The sequence below is a fragment of the Bacillus rossius genome (assembly GCF_032445375.1).
Source record: "Bacillus rossius redtenbacheri isolate Brsri chromosome 4 unlocalized genomic scaffold, Brsri_v3 Brsri_v3_scf4_2, whole genome shotgun sequence".
Taxonomy (NCBI): Eukaryota; Metazoa; Arthropoda; class Insecta; order Phasmatodea; family Bacillidae; genus Bacillus; species Bacillus rossius.
Window position 1 is genome coordinate 14,115,670 of NW_026962011.1, and position 23,740 is coordinate 14,139,409.

The 23,740-nt window shown below is 40.9% G+C and overlaps 1 protein-coding gene across 1 annotated transcript; it reads left to right on the plus strand.

The window, feature by feature from the left end:
• The first annotated feature begins 1,349 nt into the window (after positions 1–1,349).
• Positions 1,350–2,162, plus strand: LOC134542310 (uncharacterized). Its single transcript, XM_063386457.1, has one exon. It carries the CDS (start codon positions 1,350–1,352, stop codon positions 2,160–2,162), a length of 813 nt encoding a protein of 270 aa, XP_063242527.1.
• Positions 2,163–23,740: the final 21,578 nt, after the last annotated feature.

The window sequence follows — 23,740 nt, forward strand, 5'->3', positions numbered from 1 at the left end:
TGGGATCCATGACAAATTAACGGAAATATTCAATTCTTAGGAGCAAATTAACGATACTCGGCCGAATCGTTTATAGGCTTTCCTGATATTTTTGTCATCTACCGTAACGTGGATCATGCTGAGACGGTTTGCACGTTGCTCTTCTGTCTCTTTGGATAGTCGATCGTGTATCACGCTGAGTCGGTGGGCACTTTGCTCCTCCGTCTCATTCGATAGACGATCGTTGATCAAGCCGAGACGGTGACTACGTTTTCCGATATTTTCCCTGTTCAAAACTTTTTCATGTGAAACAACATTTTCGAAAGTCCATTTTTGCTATCTTCGCAAGTCTCTTTTGAAATTGTCCTCGAGGTAGATTTCCTCTGTTGAGATAGGCGTTTCTCCCTGACTTCGTTTGTTTCATTTAAACGGCGCTGTCTCATATGAGCAGCACGTTTATTAGGTCTACCCATATTCAGACAAATTAGTTAGTGTACTTCAGATTCACTAAAAATCAAAAAATAAACACAAATTTTAACAAAAAAAAAGTTTTAAAAAAACTATTCCAAAACAAACTAATATACACTAAAAAGTAAAAAAATAGTTGCGTATTCTTCTACAACTTAATAATCAACTTACTTTTTCTACTCATCAATATGTAGGTACGATCTATGTGTTTACCACGCAAGAAGGTAGGTATAATGTAGTTACAATTATTGTTATTTTTGGAGTCGGTGTCAGCCAAGGAAACACTACAATATTCCAAGCAATAATAATACGAGAATACTTTAAGAAATATTTTTTTTTACAAATTAACTTTTATACGAACGACAATATACATACTGTGAGTGCTGTGACAGTCCGGCTCGGAACACAGCCACGCGCACAGGGTTGGTCATAGCATTTTGTACGCGTTCTCGCTGCCGCCAATAAAGGACGCCTCCAACTATACTGTGTTTCATTGAAATGCGATCCTACTCGTCCCGATCACAGTCCGTAGCCACGAGGCTACAGTGGTGACCCCGACGTGATCTCCAGGCGGGTTCGGGTCGCGTTTTGCGCGGAGGCGCCTGAGCGACGGCGCACACGCGCTACGCGCCCGCGACCGCGAGTAGTACGACCACGGAGCTACCGCGCCGCCTCGCGCGTTCGCGCCAACACACGCGGCGCGAGACCTCCCACACGTGAGTAGTGCGACTTGGGCGGTTCGGGACCACCGCGGAAACCTAGTGCGACCGCGGAGCTACCGCGCCACCTCGCGCGACCGCGGTGCTACCGCGCCACCTCGCGCGTTCGCCCCAACACACGCGGCGCGAACCCCCCTCACGTGAGTAGTGCGACTTGGGCGGTTCGGGACCACCGCGGAAACCATGCCAGACCCAGACACAGTACCTCCTACTGCGGCGGTGGATCGGGTGGCGGTTCGCATCCCGCCGTTCTGGTCCGCAGATCCCGAGATGTGGTTCGCGCAAGTCGAAAACCAGTTCGCGATTGCAGGAATAACCGCAGACAGTACGAAATTTCATTACGTGGCGGGCAACCTGGACTCCCGTTATGCTACCGAGGTGCGCGACATCCTCACGCAACCGCCAGCCACGGGCAAATATGAGAAACTGAGAACGGAGCTGGTCAAGAGGCTAAGTGCTTCGCAAGCGAGGAAAACTAAGCAGCTGCTGGAGACCGAAGAGATGGGCGATCGGCGTCCATCCCAGTTCCTCCGACACCTCCGCGGCCTGGCAGGGACAGCTATCCCAGATGACCTCCTGCGATCCTTATGGCTGGGTCGGCTCCCATCGCCTACCCAAGCGATTCTGGCCACGCAGACTAACGCATCATTGGATGCGTTGGCCGACCTAGCCGATGCCATTGCAGATACCAACCCCCAGCCGCAGGCGGCTGCAGTGTCCTCCATGGAGGCGATGGTGGACAAGATGGCGGCCCTGATGTCCGCGAAGATCGGGGAAATGGCCGCGATATTGCGGCAAGAGATCGCAGCAGTTGCCACCAGCAGTGCGCAGCGCAGGAGTCGCTCGGACAGCTCGCCGCCCGCGGGATACCGCTCCCGCTCCCGCAGTAAGGGCCCGCCAGGAGCCTGCTGGTACCATCGCCGTTTCGGGGACGCAGCCCACAGGTGCACCACGCCCTGTACGTACCAGACGGGAAACGACAAGGGGACGCGTTGATGGCGGCCGGCAACCCTTCCCTGCCTACCGGCCGCCGCCTGTTCATCCACTGTAGCCTTGTGGCTACGGACTGTGATCGGGACGAGTAGGATCGCATTTCAATGAAACACAGTATAGTTGGAGGCGTCCTTTATTGGCGGCAGCGAGAACGCGTACAAAATGCTATGACCAACCCTGTGCGCGTGGCTGTGTTCCGAGCCGGACTGGCCCGCCTCTCGGGTCTTCCTCTCGCTGCGTGCCAGACCCCCCAGGGCGGGGGTGGCCTGCCGGCCTAACGGTACTCCTGGGGGGGGGGGGGGCTCGCATCCTGCCAGCTGTACGCTCGCCCGCAGGGAACCCGTGAAGCCGGAGGGCTCCGGTCATCGCTGCAGGCAGCAGCGACCACGGCCGCTACACTAATACATAATTAAACCAAATTACAAATGAACTTTTATACGACAATATACTGTGACAATATCTGCGACCATAAAACGACATAAATAATACCTAAATAAACGAAACAAATGAACTTTAATACGACACTATGCTGAGACATAATGTAGCAAACGGTGATACGAAAATATAGCCAATCTGTATTAAACTCAATGACTTACCGTAAGAAGGACTATGTAGGAATGTGTTGAGTTAGATTTGAAGTGTGACACCGACTCCAAAAATAGCAATAATTGTAACTGCATTATACCTACTTTCTTGCGTGGTAAACACATAGATCGTACCTACATATTGATGAGTAAAAAAAGTAAGTTGATTATTAAGTTGTAAAAGATTACGTAATTATTTTTTTTACTTTTTAGTGTATATTAATTTGTTTTGGAATAGTTTTTTTGTCAGTTTTTTTTTTAAATTAGTGTTTATTATATGTGACGTATTCAGAATCTGATTAAGATTATTAATCTTACCAGAAAACTGTTTACTTCATTAATATGAAATTAGTTTCCAGGAAATGTACACAAGTGAACACAGTTAAACATAAATTGATTTGTCTTCAGCATTCAGCACCAATATTTGTTTCTGAACATTACACGCGCATAAGCAAAATGTTCTCGCATCCGAGCGGCAAAAGTGTTCGGGTTGACCGTGTAAATCTGTTTGCGATAGAGGGGCCACCTTTCTCCCTCCAGTGGAGCGTGTGATTTGTACAACAAGAGAAGCGAATTATTCTCACTTACACGGTCCATTAGACCTCCGGTGTTCCAGCTGGGTGCGCTCCACTCTGCACCCAGCATCCGACACCCCCACCCCCCTCCCTCCTTTTATCCCTACTTCCCACACCAGGCCAATTTTCCAGCACCCTGTGGCTATTATAACTTCCCTGCCAATCACAGTGTTTCGTGTGGCTACGTCCTTTAGGTGCTGCGAAAGATTATTTCAAAGGAGAAGATTGCTTTAATCACGCATCGCTGTGTTTGTAAAAATTCTTGTACACCTGATTGGAGAGTGACCTTGAAAGTAAGTAACTAGCGAATAGGCTCGTTTACACATGCCAGACACCTGACAGTACTGCGCTACATCAGAATACATGGCAATTTAAACAAGTACAAAAAATATATACATGTTAGTAAATCAGACGAAACGAAGGAGGGGAAATACGTCAACCCTTAAGTCCTTTGCCAATGACAGGGAATAACTGTACCATTGGTCCCATAACATCATTTCAACCCTAGCAGTGCCAATGAACAAGTTGAAAGCTAAACACGAAGCCGTGAATAACAAGGCCAAAACTTTGGCCTTCAATTCTGCCAAGCAATTTTGCTATCGCCGCGATACCAAATTGGGGCGAGACATGGCAAGATGTTAACTCAGCCAATTTACCTAATAACAAACTCAAGTAACATTAAGTTAAAAAAAAAAATTTGATGGTGGAGAAAAGAAAGGAAATTTTACCAACATTTTAGAAGAAAACAAGCAGTAAAGAAACTTACATGGTTGAACCCGAAACATAAGTCACGAGTCAGCCATGTTTTACCACAAGGTGCGCAGCGACGTCCGGACATCGTCTCTGTGTTGTCATTGTATTGTCCAGATTATCTGTTTAGTATCATCGTTGGGTTCGTCTGTTAGCCACTGAGTTGACCAACGTTTTTTTTATATTTACCTACTGTTATTTTTACAACTGTATCGTCGTTATCATCCCACTGTGTTCATATGTGAAGTTACATATTTTCTGACTTATTCCTTCCACAGAATTCTCTGTTCTGTCTATGAACTTAACATTTTACATCGGCTGATTTGGGTAGCTTTCTGTGTGTTTTCGTGTTCGTTTTTTTTTGTCCGCTATTTATGACATAGAATATAACCAGCAATAGTGTATGCCACATTTTTTTTGACGTGACAACGTTAATAAATCGATGAAGGCCGGCTGCACGCACGAAAAAGTGTCCCGTTACGCTCATTGTTTCGTTACGCTGTGTCCCGTTACGCTCATTGTACGCTTGCGCCGCATGTTTATAAAGTGAAGTGAAAAGTTAATGTGGTTTTCATTGCTTATTACAACAACAATTTCGGCAATAAAGGTTCATTATTCTTGCATTTTAAAAATCTGATTACTAGTATAATTTCAAGTATTTATTCTTTTATTATTAAAATAAAAAGATTCAATTTTATTCATAAAGTATGCAATCATTTCATCAATGTTTTGTTATGACGTTGTCACGTTAAACTATCGTCCGTAAACCGACTTTACAGACAGCCAATTTTTTTTTTAAATTTAATATCTCCTTCAGTGTGAGCAGGCCCTCTAGGATTCCAAAGAATAATAACCAAAACTCGTAAGCAATATCAAATAGATATTACATTAAAGCTTGACTCACAGTCATCCGTCTCATCCGTCCGTCAATCACGTGACCTGCAGCCAATCAGATTGCCCGGAAAATTCCATCCGTCCGTCAGTCAAAAACTTACCAAGCTTTAACTTTCGACGGAAGGACGAAATAACCTCAAGAATACCTATATAAGGTTTTTAAGTGAAAATTGTTTGTTTAGCTGCCTCCGTTAAATGTATTAACATAAGTTTGAACATAATTTCGAAAACTGAAAATATTTAAATAAATGTCAGAGAAAAACAAAAAATTTAATTTAATTATCTATTAAGTGATTAACGTTCATGATCTTCAATATAATAGATATATCTCTTGAAGATAAATTTCCACCAGTATTTAAGATTTTTTGTCTGTTTGCAGCATTAAAATGAAAAAAAAAAAAAGTATTTGACGGACGTGCGGTTGCTTGTGAATCGTTCGGCTTGTTGACGGACGGATGTTCGACGGACGGGTGACGGACGGACGCGAGTCCAGCTTAACTCTTGATGCATGGAGTCACCTCAGGGATAATGATCGCGTGATCAGCCCTTAGGCTAGTTTTGTGTCCCCAGCCAGACTGAGGAGGTGCTCCGTCATTTCCTGTCGCAGTGCCGAGTTTGGAGATAAAAAAACAACAACCGGTCCTGGACCAGAGGAGGAAAAAATTTTCCACAGGCGGAGGACACCCGAACCGGATCGAATCGAACCACATTTTTACTCACCGCTGAGACTAATAGGTGTGTACTAACCCCGCGACCACGCCATCGGGATCCGAGGAATGTGTAGGTCGTCGCGACAAGCCTGGGGTCGGGTAGGCCGTCGTAATCGCGATGCGTGCGGGCGAACACGAGCTCCTTGTCGGTGCGAAATTTATTTGTCCGCGTGGCCACACTTCGCCTGTTTCAGCTGCAGCGAAGACATTCTGCCGCACGCGAATCATCGCCCGAACACCGCAGGCGCGGACCGCGAATTGGTTCGACGCCAGTTCGGAAGAGAGCGTCCGTCGATTGACCGAACACGAATTTGTTCTCGTGCGACAGTGATGGCCGCAGCATAAAGGGGTTATATGTCCCATTCCAGGTCCATATTTTGTATTTACAATCCACACCGTTAAACTTGCTTTATTATTTTAGCGGCTGAACTTTCACAAAAATAAAATATTATATGTATTGTGCACACCTTTTGCATAATTATTTGGCCAAGTTGCATTTTTAACGTTTTCATGCAGTGTTTATAAGAATGGAATGGAATATAATACTACAAAATTTTAGGTTTAAAGTCTGTTTACTGGCTACTATGTGATATGTTTTAATTTCCATAAGAAAAAGTTACTGAATTTTACATAGCCTTTTTAAATCCTCAGAATGTTAATGATTTTTCAAAGTCTTAATAAAATTAAATAATTTTTTTTAAGAATTAAAATCCTATCACGCAGTAGCCACTAAAATTGCCTTAAGACCCAAAAGGTTTTATTTATTTATTCCATTTGGTTCCCCGTACCCATACTGCACAACAATGTTAAAAATTAAACTTTGCCAGCTAATATGCACAAAGTATAGGCTACCCAATATATTTTTTTTTTAATTCTGTGGATTTACGATCATTCAAAATGTCTACAAGTTTAATAGTGTAAACGTAAATATAAAATAATTACCTGGAACGGGGCATGCCAATAAGCGATAAATAATCGCGCAATTACTGTCTCTTTAGTATTACCGAAGAAGCTGTTTAACCGATACGCAGTTCTCGCAACGTGACGAGAGAAACTGTGAGACTTTGAATGGTAACCCTAACATTAAATTACCTAAGGTGAAAATATATGATTGCTAAATGAAAGTCCTAAATGTAAATTCAAAGCAGGCTAGCTAAAGGTTATTCCGAAGGCACCAGTTATTGTCACTTTAACTCTCAAAACAAATTGAAGGCAAAACGTTATAACAATACACCATTATGATCTTAAGATGTTCTTAAATGATTTCTTTGAACGGACGTCTCTCAGTCATCTTAAATCAATTTTAAATAGCGCATGTATTTTCTAAAGCAGTGCGTGCGGCCCTAGCGACCCCTTGCAATAACTTGAACACCAATATTTCTTTTCGTGCAGACAGCCACCAGAAACAAATTTCGAACTGGTTTTGATTTAGCGCTACGCCTGGTTGATAGGTACGTAATTTAGTCGAACGACTTTAATTAGAGGCACTACAGACTAGGGGGTATGTGGAAAAAAAAAAAAGAAAGTTCGTTTCTTACAACAATTGTGTATGTAGCGGCCGTAGCTTTTGGTTTAGTTCTTTGAAGTTACACAAACTGCGCCACTCTGAACATGTGCATAAGCTTGGTTGAATGAAACATCTCTCACGCTGCACTTGCGCCTAATTTGTGGCGTATTCAAAACTGTATAGGCTAAATTAATGGAAATATGCTTCCGCAACCATAAGCAATGATTCAACAATTTCTAAAAAATATATATATATATATATATTTTCAACGTTACACTAGGATCATTTAAAAATTATTTCCAATTAATAAATATATTTGTAGGCCAAAAAAAATCGAAAGTTATCTTGATGCTCGGGAGTTTGATTTATTCACCGATAACCGAGCCCTTAGTTGGCTCTTAAATCATCCTCATCAGCTAGGTAAGCTGGGTCGTTGGATTTTGAGGTTATCACGATTTCAGTTTGTCATCCATCATATTCCAGGTAAAGATAATGTTATAGCTGACTCTCTCTCTCTCTCGCATGTTTTGCACCGATCAATTCGAGCCTTTGGACTGTTCCCTATGTTGAGGAGAGTGGTATGCTGTATTTTACAGGAACTTCTGGCAGAGCCCGAAAGGCTGTTGTTCCATCTGTCTTGAGGCCTATGGTGTTAACCTATTTTCATGCATCTCTCCTAAGTGGTCATCTAGGAATAGATAAAACTGTTCGCAGAATTTAAGCGCACCTGTTTTGGCCCGAGCTTCATGCTGATGTTCGGAGCTTTGTTCGATCTTGTCTCGACTGCCAGATTTCTAAGCCGCCGCATAATTCAAAGGTGGGTTTGTATGCTGCTGATCCTCCTGTAGCGCCCTGGCATGTCTTACATGTTGATATTTTTGGTCCTCTGACACGTTCTAAGAAGGTTAATGTATGTTTGCTTGTTGTTTTGGATATTTTTACAAAATTTGTTATTTTATTACCTCTTAGAAACATGAAGGCTGCCACTATCGTTAAGGCGCTTAAGGAACAGGTTTTCAAGTTGTTTGGTCCTTCATGTATGATTGTTTCTGACAATGCCCCGTATTTTCAGTCTACTATCTATAAGAATTTTCTTTTTGAATGGGCCGTTAAACCTATTTATAGTTCAGCTTATTTTCCGCAGGGAAACATGATAGAGCGGCAAAATAAGATTCTCAAAACCATCCTGATTTCCTTCTACCGGTCTGATCAGACTCTTTGGGATTCAGATATGGAGTATATTAATGTCGGACTTAATTCGGTTCTTCATTCAGCTACTGGTTTTCCACCCTCGAACCCGTTCCTAGGCCGTGAGCTTACTATTCCTTTACTGAACCAGTGGGGCTTGCCGTCCCTCCGCCAGCCTGGACGCCCAGGCATTGGAACGTGTACTCGACACGGTTTCCTGTAACATTCATAAGGCCCGTAAAGCCGTTTCTGACAATTATAATAAGGCTAGAGCACCTCATGGTTTTAAGATTGGGATTTAGTCCTTTGCACAGCGTTTAAATTGCCTAAGTTGGCTGATCAATTAAATGTGAAATTACTTCCTCCATATGAGGGACCTTATTGTGTCGACAAGTTTTTGGGTGCCAATACCCTTTTGTTAAGGTGCTGTAGGCGCAAGATTAAAACTCGAAAGGCTCATGTAACCCAGATGAAACCTTTCGTTATATAGTTTTTTATGGGTTTGTTGTAAGCCTTTTTGCAGTATTGTATTATTATGAGATTAGCCTATTGGCCTGTTGTTAAGTGTTTGTGTTCCTAGGAACTTGTGTTTGAAATTTGTATTTGCAGTTTGTCTTTGTTGGATTTGTGCGTGGTGTTGCGGCTCCTTTTCTTTTTTTAGTTTGGCGCGCCACCTGTTTTTCCCTGTTACCCTTGCTTGCTGTGCCCGACTTCTGCCAGCGATCTTCAGCTTCACCTCACCGAGAGACGTCTCCGTGAGACCTCCCGTTCGTCGCTTCCTCCCTACTGGTGGTACCTGCCTATGAGAGCCCATCGTGCTACTGCCCATCGTGCTACCATGAGCTTGCCTGGCGGCTTCCTCGTCATGTGGAGGCTCGATTCTGTCTCGCCGCTTCTGGGTCTTGGAGAGAGACCATGTTGATTCCGGCTGAGTGCTTCCCGCACCACCGTGAGTCCATGGCTGTCCCCTGCCCTTGCTTGACGGGTCCTGGACTTCGTAGCTGACCCCTTCGTCAGCCTGCTAAGGCACTGCGACTTGGTGCTCCTTGCTGGAGTCCCCTCCCATGCCTGGGTGGTTGCGACTCGCGGGACCGCCCTGCTCCGAGCCCTTGTTCTGGGCTGAACTCCAACTTCATGTCTGGACTTTTTACTCCGTTCTCCGTATCAGCCGCTGGCTGCCGTCTACCGCTGTTCCGAAGACCTGTGTAGCGTGTGACTACGTCCGAAGTCATCTCGTTGATCGCCGCGGTGATCCTTAAGCTTGCTGTTTGATGCTGTCACCAGTCTCCGATTTCAACGTCATGAACTTTCTTCGTCGTGTGGAAGGATCTGGCTCTCCGGGCAGGGACACTTTAGGGAGGGGGGTTGAAGCAGTGTTTTTTTTTTTTTTTCCTAACCTAAGTTAAAACTAAGTGTGTAAGGGAGGGGTCTAGGTAGGGAAGACTCTAAGTGCGTCTCAGGGCAAGCCCTATACGCTCTAAACATGCGGGTTTTTAACCATGCAGAAAAGGTCACGTGCATCATGTGCTAGGAGGGGATTGGCCAGCCATGGCAGACGTTTTCGCCATGACTAACTCCCCTCACTCTTAATTCTAGACTAAAACTAGATAAGTTGGGCCCAGGTAAAACCTCCATAGACAGAGGGAAAACCCTGGGCACATACATGCGGGATGCAAAGGTCATGCATTATTACAAGCAGGTGGATTACAGGAATAGAAGGATGGTCCTGGAAGAAGAGTGGGGCGTGGTAGAAGTTCTACTATGCAAGGGGTGGGGCACTTGGACTTTTAGTCCGCATTGGTTTGGTCAGGTCTGGTCTTTTTGGGGGCGGCTTATGCCGTTTCCCGTCGTGCTGCCAGTTAGCACTCATTGTGGCTGTGTTGAAGCAGTGTGGGTACTTCACAGCATTCCTTCCCCTCCTTTCCCCTCCCCTCTCCTCCTTTCCCCTTCCTCACCAACCTCCCCTTCCTAACCCCCCCCCCCTATTCCTCCCTTCCCCGCCGCGCCACCAGCGCGCTCTGACGAGTGTTGTTCCCGGCCTATATATACCCGGCACCTAGCTTATTTGTCGCAGTCTCTCGGTCGTCTGACTCGAAGGCTGTCACTGTGGGCTGGCGTCGCGTTGTGGTATGTACTCGGCTGTGAAACTTAGCTTCTGTATTTAGTATGTTCTATTTTTCTTGCCCTCCGCGTTGTGGCCGCACTTTCACCCTTGTATTTTTGCCATGATTTGTAATGTTTGTAAGCCATCTTGGACCCTTCAGGTCATTGCTTGAATTTATTTATTTTCTTTAGTTTCTCTTGCTCACGCCGAGTAATGCCTGTAGCCTTGCGTAAATGTTCTGCGGTTGTATATGGGCACACCACGATGGCATTGAACACTTCTTTTCAAGCCGCGTCGTAATTATAATTTCCTTCTTGCTGTTGCTTTCAGCCTAGTGACCCATATTATTTGTGCTACTTCTAACGCTTCGCCACCTGGCCCACTTTATCTCCACATTGTTTTAACATTAATGATTGTCTTGTATATCCCGCGGGAATGCACGAGGAACGTATAGTTGTTGTTAATTTACTTGTAATCGACTTATATATGCATGTGTACATATAAATATATTTTGTTGTATATCATTCGTTTTTTTCAGCACCAGCCCGCCACTGCCATGGGTCTTAATGTAAAGACCCCTCGCTCTTTTCTCCGTTTTCAGTTGTGACCCCCCTTTGCGGCTACAATATTACATATAATTGTTGCTACATACATCCATCTAAATTTGGCACCACCAGAAATTTATTTTCTTTGTTTTAAAATACATTTATATTCACCTATTTATATTCCAGTAAATCCTCAAAGTAATCAGCTAATCAGTGAAGAAATACAATACGGATTTTATTTTATTCCTTACACTATACCTTTTGTGCCTTTCTTACATATTTTAAAACTGTATTTTCTATTCACTATGACTATTTTACTTTACCAATTATATTCCAGTGCAGTTTCGCTATCATAAAGTTTCATTTGGCACACCAAAACATTTTATATGTTCCATAATGTTTACGAAAATGACTATATACGGGTTTATCTTGCTTCACGTGGGTCTGCTATCTTGCCATCAGCACCGTGGTCAAAAATGGGTGTAATTGTGCATCCGGTGAGAGAAGGAAATGTCACTGGTGTAACTTTGGGAGTTCGTGAAGCTTATAAAGTCGAATGAAACGAAGATTAGGTGACTTAATATCTAATGAGACGTCATTAGTCTGCAGTCAACTTCAAGGGCATGTGGAGTAGAATAAATACTAATTGGATCCCAGCCACAAAGTTTGCCGTCTACAGTTATGAAGTTGTCAGCGGGTATCATTGTTAAGTGTTGACTCGATTCCTGCTTCAGTCCTGGAGAGGGGCTCGGAGCACTTCATCTTGCAGGATAAAAGAGCCACGTCATGGCGATTAATTCCCTTTTATTCCAACGTTATTGGTTTTTACGAGGCCCGGCGAATCCGAAACATAATTTACGCCTAATTACGCTTCGCGCTTTACGCGACTGTGAGCGGTGACTTACGATGAGATGGAGGGGGATGCGTATTTTTTTATTTCCTTCTTGTTTTTTCCCCCCACGATACAAAAGGACGACATACAAATCTCGCACAATGAGAGTCTCATTAGCGGCACCACGAGGAGGACTATCGCGGCTTAATCCCGTGTAACGAGATGCGAAACGGAAAGTATGGGAAGGAAACATAGCAGGAGTTCCTGGAAGAAATATTCCCCTCCTGTTCCATTTCAAAAGGCATTAGTTTCTGTTTTCTCTGAACAGTGCGAGAGGTTTTTTTTTTTTGGTGGCAATTATCATAATTGTCTCCAGCGCGTTGGTAACGCGACCACCCCCCCTCCTCCTTCCCCATCGTCCGCCTTACCTATTCTGCCCCTCTGTGTACCTGCCTCCATGCCTCCGCGAGAGAGCGCGCTAGTATCGCAGTCATTGGCAAGCGCGCGGGCCGGGGTCTTAGCGTCATTAGAGCCCGGCTCGTGTTAATGAGGCGGGTGCGTTGATGAGCGTAATTCCGCGTCCTTTTCCGCTGCGCTTGAATTAAATGGGCAGCGTGCTCTTTCGCCGGCTTATTTTGCTATTCGCTAACGAACACTCTAGTTGTATGTGCAGAATTTGTACGGATAAAAACCGTTGGAATTGCTGCCGTTATTCAAATGATATGTGGGAGCATTGTCATGGAAGATATTCGCTTGTATTTTGTATACAATATGACAATTGAAACGCGTTTATGTAAGATTTTAAAATTTACAACAAGCGCCAAACTAAAAGGTGTCTTTAGTGATCGCCAGAGATATGTAACATTTACGCAAATTGTGTTTTCAATTACAGTTCTGGACGCGAATCACACGTAGTTTCCGCACCCACCGCTAAAATTGACTACCGGAGCAGCTATGTTGACTATTAAATCATTTGAATAGCAGATATAAATTTTTAAGTAGGCTTTATAATGAAACGGCTCCGTTAAAAGCGAAAAAGACTTGAAAACATACTAAACCCTGGCTTTGAACCTGATTTACAGCAAGGAATTTTATTTAAAAAAACTGACCATCTTGTTAAAATTCATTAAACAGTTAATACTTTAAAGTTTACTTTTGATATTGTGTACTTATGTTGGTGCCATCCGCCACAGATGGTATCACCGTGGCTGTTACACTTTTCCGTTCCTTTAGTTCTGTCGCATTCCCGAAATTACTCCAACCAAATGCCGTGTGCCGAGAGCTAAGATGTTGCACATAAAAGTGAAGAGTGTGTGTACGATGACCGCGCCATTTGAGGCCCGCACACGCGCTCTGCTTGTTTCAACAGGCGCCGTCCCTAGAAGCGCCCGCGATCATGGCGCGGCTCGACGCGAACTGCAGTTCTCTTCCGGGCAGTTGGCCAGCGGCGCCCCGTTGTGCCCGCCGCTCCGGACGTAATCCCGCGATTGTCGCCATCTGCTCCGGGCGATTAAACAGCGCGCGGCACGTCGTTTTGTTTCCCTCCGCGTGCGTTCGCGCTCCATATCCCGCGGGCGTCGCGGACGAGAATGTGGGGCGGAAACAGTTTTCAGGGTCGCTGTGATCGGTGCTGCTTTCGTCGTGAATGCTTCTTGTGGATCGGAACGTCACGTCAGTTCGAACGCTAGGGATAAGTTTTGGAACTTTACAGAATAGCGAACCGGTCTTTGGTAATGTTCAAGTTGCGCATGTGTGTATGTGGCGTGAGGGCTTAACCCACGCGCATATTTAATACTGTTTTTTGTTTTAATACTTGCAGATCACTACGAGTAACAGTCAAGTTTCTCGAACGTTCGATTCCGGGTGACTCATCTACTTTGAGAGAAAGATCGCATTGAGCCGACCTAGGCTGCGCTGCTCTCGCTCCCGCACTATTTCCCCTCCATCACTCTTTCCTCAAAGTCTGTTTCTCTTCACCTTCTCCAACCATCTCCCGCCCCTCCTCCACTTTCTTCATACCCCACCATTTTCCCTCCCCCACACTCTTTCCTACAAGTGTTTCTCCCCTCACCTCCTCCAACATTCTCCCGCCCCTCCGCAACTTTCTTCCTACACCACCATCTCCGCTACCGAGGCTTCCGGTTGCTTCCAGATGGCTCTTCCTTCCTCGCGGCGCCACTCACCCTCCACTTCCTCTCGATGGTTCTAGTCCGTTCTGGTGGTCTTTTCCCTTTGCACGAGACACACAAATAGAGGCGGCTAGCACCAAATATGTAGTAGGACAATATAGGAAAGTCGTCTAAAACACGGGACTCAATATGCATTTCATTCTTGCGGCAGCGCCTGGTCCTATGGTGTTAGCGCAGTTGTGATAAGTGTATCTTGGTAATTTATAATGTACGCTTTTTCCAAGTTTTCTATAATAGTAATTATTTATTATGGCTAGAAGAAATTGTGCAATGTACCACAGCATGTAATACATAAAACATTTTAATTAGTGCAATCTGAAAAATTTCATGTTCCAAAATCTTAGACAATTTTACTAAAAAATTTCAATGTTTATTTTAAGACGTATGGAAAATAGAGCATTTGTGAAAGTAATTAATTTCCGTTATTTTGTTACGATGATTTTTTTTATAGGTTTAGAATTATAAAAGGCAGTTGATCACGTGGATGTTCAAAGCAAAGTAAATAGTAGGCTCCTCTCAAAATGCTGGGAGGGAAATTTTTTTTTTCCCCGTCTGAAACGGATCCCGGCGCGAGTATTTCCCTCGCTCATTGTTTTAATTGAAGGCCGCGAATCGCGCGGACCGACGGCCCGCTCGTCGCCGCTGCCCGGCCTGTTTTTATTGGTCCCGATAGCCGCGCACGTGATACTCCCCCGGCCAGCTTTACGGCAGTTAATGACATTCGCTTTGTGCCTCCCCTGATCGACGCTCCCGTCCGTCAGCAGGCGTGTCCGACCTAAATCACAAACTCTTTCCACCCCCTCTCTCCGTTCCCCTTATTCCCACTTTAGTTCCATTTTCACCTACAATCCCCTTCTCGCGGACACGTCGGTTCTGCAGGCAGACGCCATGTTGGGATTTCACAATGGTACCGCGTCTATTTAAAGTTAAATAAAAATACAGAGAGCCAAAAAAAAAAAAAAAAACTCCGTGTTGCTTTTCAGGCGCTTCTCTTTCCTGCGGGAGATTAGAATCGTTTGTTTCTGGGAACAATTGCCTGCGCCATGTTAACAGAACGACGTACTTTTCTCTCCACGCGGGGCCTTTTTTTCATCTGCTACGCGTTCATTTTTATTACATTTTTTTTGCCCCCTTCATCAGACTGATGTAAACCATTTTCGTCTGATTCCTGGTCACTTCGAAGTATTTGCGACGAACACTAAACTTTACATTGGCGCAATTTTTTTTCTGTTAATTTATTTGTGAGTACTGAATTTCTGGGATATTTGCGAAGATCTGAAAATCACGCTAATATTGGTGAGTGTGTTTGTGTGTGAAGCAAACTGTTAAACACTGTATCCAGAAACTCTGTCAATAAGAGGAGAACTATGTCAGTAAAGGTTCTGGTTGGTCTCTGTCTATTGTAAACCGATTGGAAAATGTTTATGAAATTGTTAACTTTCGCAAGTGTTTCTGTAGTAGAACAGAATATATGTAATAAAATGTATTTTGTAAAAGAACTTGTGCTGTTTTATTTTTCAACCTGTAACTATTATGGTAAAGTGATGTTAAAATAAATTAATTTTATATCGTCCAGGGATCGAACCAAGTTTCGAATCAATCTGTAAATTGATTTCAAATTTGTTTTGGTGAATTTAGGAATTTTCTGAATTTCTAGCTAAGTAAATACACGATTCCAATATGGCGTCCAAATTTCCGGATGGCGGGCTCCACAGTTATTGTAAATAATTACTGAACTCTAGCGGGTTATAATAAAACTAGCATGATGGTAATGCACTATATAAGACGAGTACACACAATATGGTGTCATACAGCAGACGAAAACAAGATGGTGGCAATGTCCTCAAGCAGGTGGTAGCTACTGGTAGCATTTACTGAACACAAAATGTCGGATCCATGATGGTCGTCAAGGTCAAAGTCAAATTTCAAGGTCAAGTTCTAATTTCAAGGTCAAATTCAAATTTCAAGGTCAAATTCAAATTTCAAGGACAATGTCAAATTTCAAGGTCAAGGTCAAATTTCAAGGTCATGGTCGAATTTATATGCCAACAGTCGAGGTCAAAGGTATGGTGAACAGAAAATCATACTAACATGGCATCAGCACACTCTAGCAGACGAAAACAAGATGGGGCCTTCAGCAGACTAAGGCAAGATGGCGGACAAGACATTATACCAGCTGACGATATATATCTTGTTATTGGTGGTGGTAGGTCAGTATATAGGTTGCTTCCGTGGAGGAAGGATATGTCTTTTTTGTACTCTTACCAGGTTCGAATCAAGGACGGGAATCGATCTAATCAAACAGTATTCTAATAATATAATTATTTGATGAATTTTGTCCTTTTTTTCATTAAAATCGGATAATAAATAAAAAAATTCAAGATGGCGTCTTTAACGATAATTGATACAAGTGGTGACAAATCAAAATTTCCTGTGTGCAGTAAGACGTTTTTATTACTTCTTTTTGAGAATTTTTTAAATACATTAATAAATTACTGGTTTACTCTCGCCGGAAATCGACCCGAGAACCGAAATAGTTTAAATTAGTAACAATTTGAAATAGGCAATTTTTAAAATATTTTTTGGAATTTTTTCGGAATTTATAGCATTGAAATTACGGATTTTCAAGATGGCGGTCCTAAGGAAACATGCAAGTTTTTTTATGTTTTTTATTAAAAAATTTTTTTAATAAATTTTTTAACTTTTTTCATTAAAATCTGATATTAAATAAAGATTTCCATGATGACGGACATGACATCATACTCGCTGACGATAAATTTACCTTGACATATAGTGGTGGGAGGTTAGTCTGCCAGCAACTTCTGTGGAGGAAGGATCTGTCTTCATTTTTTTTAATTTTTGACCTCACCGTGTTTGAACCAAGGACTCCGAGCTCCATAGCGTTTGTATTTATTTTTTTAATTTTTAATTAAATTTTTATTATTAAACTCGATTATTTAGTTTTTTTTATAAATTTAAAAAAATTTCTCGATTTCTAACATAAAAATTATGGATTTTCAAGATGACGACCGAACGGAAATTGCTACGGTGATGTCATAATCCAAGATGGCAGTCATAATCCTAGATGACATCAGATGCTTATTAGAGGCTTTTTAGACATGGATGCTTATGCCTCTTTTAGGACATTGTGTTCTTTCTAAGGCAAAAAGTATTTTGAGGTTTTTCAAAATCCTAATTATTGAATTGTGTAATTTTTTGAGAATTTTTAGCTATTTTTTTCTTCCAAAAAAAAAATGAAAATTTTGGCTATTTTTTTGCTAAATTTTGGTTAATTTGAAGGTCAAGGTCAAGGTCATACAAGATGGCCGCCATGCCGTCATATTCCAAGATGGCAGTCGGCACCCGGCACCACGCGCCAGCGCCATGTCCCAGGATATACCGAACTATACTACTACTTCAAGAGATTAAAAAAAACATGGGGTTGGAATAAGATATAAATATGTACTCAATTGAATCAATGATTCTTTTTTAATTTATAAAAACAATTAAATAATTTTTGTTTAAAGTAAATTTTATGTAACAAACCGTTACTGCAATGGGTGGAAATAGCAAGGGTAGAATGACAAAAAATTATTACTTTTAAATAGATATAATATAAAATTCGTAATAATTTATTGTAAAACACATAATCTTTATCTAAAACCTGTGGCTGAAAAATTTTCATGAAACGAACTATTACCATAAAAACATGGATTGAAATTTAAAAAAAAAAAAATTAATAAATTTTTTTGGTATAAAATTTCTTTGAATTTATTTTTAGCAATATTAATATTATCGTAAACCTTGGTCCAAAGACAATGTTTATACAACCACGTATCAGTGCTAGAAATGAAAAGTTTTTTAATAACTACCTTACTATGAAATTCCTTGCTATCCAATGCTGGATGCATTGGGTTAAATAAATTCAAAATATTTTTGCTGCATGGGATATGAGAAAATGTTTATATGATAATTTGGGAATTCTGGATAAAATTTATAGGATGTTATGTACATTAAGTTCTTAAAATTTCCAAGAGTTTATAGAAGTTTCCAAAATATTTCTAGAAGAAATATGTACTTTGAAATCTACCTACGCCTGTAGGCTGTGCCGAAAGGTTTTTTTTTAACCGTAAAATTGTATTGACATAAACATAACAAAATTCTAACCATATTAAGGGTCATACTTTGCTAAATAAAACATATAATCAAAGATTTTAATACTTAAACTGAAATGTTTTCTCGGCTCAAGATAACGAGGCTGCTGGTGGATAATCGGGAACCACACTAATCCCTGGTAGCATCAAAAGTAGAACGTGAACGACGCTGGTTACGTGTGTCAGTTTCTCATCTTAGTTTTTTTTTCTTTTCGCGGTTAGGACCGTGGTTAAGTATCCACGTCGTCGCAAAGATGGCAGCTTAGCGACGCTGAACGCTTGAATGCGAAGACCACTCGCCATATAAGATTATTTACGTGCCGCAAACACGTCGTCATCGGATGGACGGGTGAGTTTTACGGTCGCGGAACGATAACACGAATGATTTTATTGGCCATCTCGTTCGTGCGCGCAGCTCCTGATATTTTCACATCTTTAGAGGACGGAAGTGAGGTTATGAATGGCGCGTTACGTGGCGCAGGAAGGAGACTTGTGTACGCACCACACGGCAGCGAATGCAGCAACGAGCGGCTTATTATGGCGTGTTAAATCTTACACATACCGCGTTTACGGGCTGCGTCGGTTTGTATCCTCACTTTCCCCTTCCTTTCCACTTCTTCCCCATCCGTTATGATGATGAAATGTTACGTTCCAAGACGAAGCGATGAAGAGGAAGCTGTCAAAAAACGTACATTCCTTACAAAAGTTTTCTTCATACAATTAAAAAATCTGTTTTTCTGCTAGCGGTTTGATACTGCTGGTTTTACAAGATACCTAACGACGATATTTTCTTCAGTTTACCATTTCTCGTTAAAAAAAAATCTTGAAATGAATATATTTGATAAATTGTCGTCTATAAAAAGTATCACATACATTTTATGGAAATACGTGCACCGCCACCTTTTCACACCTAAGCATTCGTGTTGATTACTTGTCAGGAATTCCAGTTTTGCTTTTGACAAAAGGTAATGAATATCTTGGAAAAGGCTTAAGTACTAGTTTTCCGACAGTACTTAATGGAGGGGAACATTGCAAGGAGCATTGTGCATGTGTTAGTTGCTTAGAAGCAAGTATTTTCTTTAATTTACTATAAATAGTTAGCCTTAAATGAAAATTATCTTAATATTATTTTAATAATAAGAGTAAAAACATAATTATTTTCTCGTAAAAAAAGTATACCTAGTGTATTTATTTATTGAATATCGCCGTTCTTGGATGTATACCTTTTATTTATTAGTCTGTTTTAAGTAATGTAAGTTACATCGCACAATACCATCATCTGTACAAACCTTGGACCAATTGTTTACCCCGTAAAATTATGCAAAGTGAGCGTCTTTGGTAGCGCAATGGTTGTGCAGCATACCACTTAACAAAAATATTAGGCATGTGGGTTTTATTTCCTATTTCCATCTTCTTCCGAACCATCAATAAATATATTTTTTTTTTTATTTTTTTTTTCGTCAATCCAACAATCACATCTTCTGAGTATTCCCTATACATGGCTGAGGCATTTCAGAATAGCATTTGGGGTGTTACTTCCCATTCGATTTTAATAAACAAATTTTAGTAACTTTACCAAACAAGTAATGGAAGTTATTAATCTATACATTGTATGAGAACATTACTATAAAAAAAATTTTAATTTATGTTATTTAGGAAATGGGTTTATAAATATCATTTTAGGTTTAGGAATGTTACCTAAGAGTATGCATGGTTAAGAAAAGCGGAACGGGGAATTCTCACCTCCCGCCGATCAAATCTTTGTGGCGTCGGCCTTCTATTTTTTCCCCCTCATGCTTGTAGGAAGGAGATGTACTCTCTGGGAGGGATGTGCCCTCTAGGGTTGGGGGATGGGTGGTGTGATGAGGAACTTGGACGGGGGAAGGGAGGGGGGTTGAAGACGCTCGGGGAAGTTGAACGCGATGCGGCGGTTAAATGAAAACACATCCCGTGTTGGCAAGTTATGATTATTGTTATGACTGCAGCAAGATGCGATGTTACCCACGCGGGAAGTTTGGTAGGAGAAGGGGGAGGTGGGGAATGGTATAGGAGGAATGGAATTGGCGGGCCGGGAGGTCGTTGGAGCTGAAGATAAAGACGAAGGAAAAAAATTAAAAAAAAAAAAGAGTGGCCGCTACCATACAGTGAGTTAAGCTAGAGACACACTAATTAAAATTTTAGCGTTAATGTCCCAGCCAGTAGTAAGTTCATTTGCAAGTTTCTGCAGCAACTAATAAAATATTAATTTCATCCTCCCTAGGTGCTAACACTGAAAAAACAAAAATTTTAATTATAATACGAGACACTGCGCAGACTACGCCAAACATTGCATTGTTCATAAATTATCTTTTATGTATGCAGGTAAATTTGAAACCGTTTTAAATTCTAAATCATGCAGTTGTCATAAATTAGGAATACATATCTCTTTTAAAAAACATTCCGATATACTTTACAGTAATAAATTTTTATGTACAAGAGTGCTGTTTTAAGCTCGTTTTGAAAATAGGGGTGTGGGGAAGTTTTAATCATGTTTCTTGACGCGAATCATACATAGTCCCGACCCGCCACTAGATTTCGCTATCGGGCAGCTACGTCGACTATCGAATCATTCGATTTGCAGAGCGATATTTTAAACTATATGACGAAATGGCTCCGATAAAAGAAAAAGACTTAAAAAAAATTTAACACCGGCTTTGGACCTTATGGTTTTCAAGTAATTTTATTAAAATACTGTCCATATGTTTAAACTTCATTAAACATGTGAACTTTGTGAACTTTGATTCGCGCCATCTGCCATAGATGGGGGGCACCTAGGTTACACTTTTCCGTTCCATGAGTCTTCTGTCGTTTTTACGAAATTAAGCCCACCAAATGCCGTATACCGAGAGTTAAGATTTTATAGATCAAAAAAATTAAAGATCTTTAAAGAATTTACTTTCCTTCATTTCAAACCTAAACATCGTAGTTTGAAAAGTAACACCTCTACTAGGTAGGTTGCTGGTTTGATTACTCATATCTGTTGTAGATTTTACATGTAAAGCATATCAGGTGAAAAGTCTGTGCGTATGTTTTGTGATATGCGTTGTTGTTTTCTTTTGGATCGCAAGCTGTTTGTGTAGTTGTGATGTGTAGTTATTTTCTTTTTTTTTTTTTATATGGGATGACTGAGAAATGATTGAAACACTGCCTGTATGTAACACTTGTATTGGCAAGACGTGGGTATGTATTGGCTGGTTTGGGCAGCTTAATTTTTTGCGTCGTGGTTTGGCAACAGTTATGGTTAAGTGCAGCGTTGAAAAATACTGCGGCTTACATGCATCTTGCCGTTTTGTATGCTTTCAGCGAATTTTTTTTTCTATTTATGAGAATCGGCTTTCGTACCTTTATGGCAGTATTGGCTACTCTTCAATTTAGTATTCGAGGGTGTATTCATCCTCGTTTTCCTGTGTGGTGTTTGGTCTACTAGCATTTACCTATGAATAAAATGCTATGTCCGAAGATATCGGTGAGTGGCTTTAGTTTATTTTTGAAGGAATTTCTTCTACTGCCAGCTGCAACAATTTTTCGTTGTGAGAGCAAGATACAGAGAAATGGGGAAGTTAACATGGCCGTCGTCAGTTGCTGTCATCTTCAAGTGTTACAGTTGGGGGAAGGATCGAATGCCAGTTAACTTGTAGCTAGTCTTCTTCTTTAAGGAAATAATTGGGAAAGTAATATTTCCTATAGAAGCTTTGATCTTCAAACTGTAATTTTTTTTTTCACTTCCATTGCCAGTAATTATTTTCTACTGGTTTATTTTAGTGTGAGCTCTACTGATGATTTTTATTACCCGGTGAGTGGTTCCGTGATGCTCATTTGCCTCGTGGCCTGTGTTTTCTCATCTGTGCAGTTATTACAATACATTAAAATAGAATATATATATATAATTTTTGTTATTGAATATTTGGACAAATTCTTCTGCACTTACTGAGTAAATGTGTGGTTTTATAATTTTTTAACTACCACTGGTCATTAACCTATTTATTGTTTTAAATATGCAATGGAAATTTATTCAAGATGATGTGCATTGTGATAAAGATCTGTAACTGTAAATTAAATATTGTAAGAAAGATAATCTTTTAGAGTGAGTTCAAGTGTGATTCGACAATACGCCATTTACACCTATCGTAATGAATTTTAGATGGTTTGTAGCATGTTACAAAAAAATTGCTTAAACAAATATAGATATGTATTTTCTTGAGATTTTAGTGGGCCTAAACATTACTTAGCCCTTTAAAAGAATGTATAATCTACTGTGGTATTCACAGAGGTAAACAAATATTTTTATTGCAATTTGGAACACGAGTACTTTCAACTATTTTAGTACTTTTTTACAATTATCAAACTGAGCAACTGCGCGGAGTAGGGGAAAAATAAATATCCACTTGAGGGGCTCATCATAATTACCATTTTTTCTTTAACTAATTTTTGTGTTTCCTTTCTTTAAGCATTTGTCTCATTTTGAATGTGCCGCATAGACTTAAAATGGTCAAAAATGTTATATTCTTCTAGTCCAGAGACTTTGATATTTTTGAAATATCTACAAGGTAGTAGGAAATAGTTATTTATTTTACAGTTGTGTGTGCTGTTGACACACTGAGATGCATATAACGGGTGTGTAATCATGATATCATTAAATTGTTATTTTTTCCAATTTTATTGGCTTGCTGATGTATACAGGTACCATTTGTTATTAAGCTGTGCTGTGTTTATAGCTGTAATATTTAAGGTTACTTTTTGTGTATTGATGCATACACTGGTAAAGCGCAGATTTTACTACTCGAACTGTTATAGTATGTTGCTGGTAAAATACCGTTTTTAAAAGTTTCTCAAAAGGCTATATTAAATGGTTCTTGATAATTATCCCATTGTTATATTTGAGTATATGGGTCTTTTAAAGTTAACGATACCTTTCTCGCCTCCAACTTGTGTTTATTTATATACAACTGCCTGTCTAATACAAATTGTTCATTTTATAAATTTGTGGCCTATCCTAACATCTTAGGCTCTTTTAACATCTGGCCATTTTAACACTCTGTCATGATGTGGAGAAAGTCAAACGCATAGATTATGTCCTTCGTTATCGACATGCTAATTTTATGTAATATTTGTTTCGTGTTGCATGTGTAACAATTTGTTTTTACATGTGAACTCTGTCTGCTAATTTACTGCAAAACTCATGGATCTCGTTTATATTTTTGCTGTGAAAAATACTCGGCGAAACTATGAAAAATTAAGTCCTTAGTCACGCTTGGTTAAATTTCATTAGCAGTTTAGAGTGTGACCCTTTTTTTTACCAAGAGTAATTTCTCTGGTTTTTTATAGTTAAGTAAGCCTGACTCCTACGGAATTTGTATATAAAAAAATGCATCAGTCTTCCTTCTCCAACAAGCTCTCTTGAAGGTGCTTTTCTTTCTTTGCTAGCTCTGTGCTCCCCATAATACATTATTACGACCGAGCAGTCTTAAAACAAGTTCTTATCTTTAATTGCATGCAATTATATTTCCCCC

Bases quoted from the DNA above. Each gene is read 5' to 3' on its own strand.
- LOC134542310 (XM_063386457.1), top strand. From the start codon at position 1,350: ATGCCAGACCCAGACACAGTACCTCCTACTGCGGCGGTGGATCGGGTG.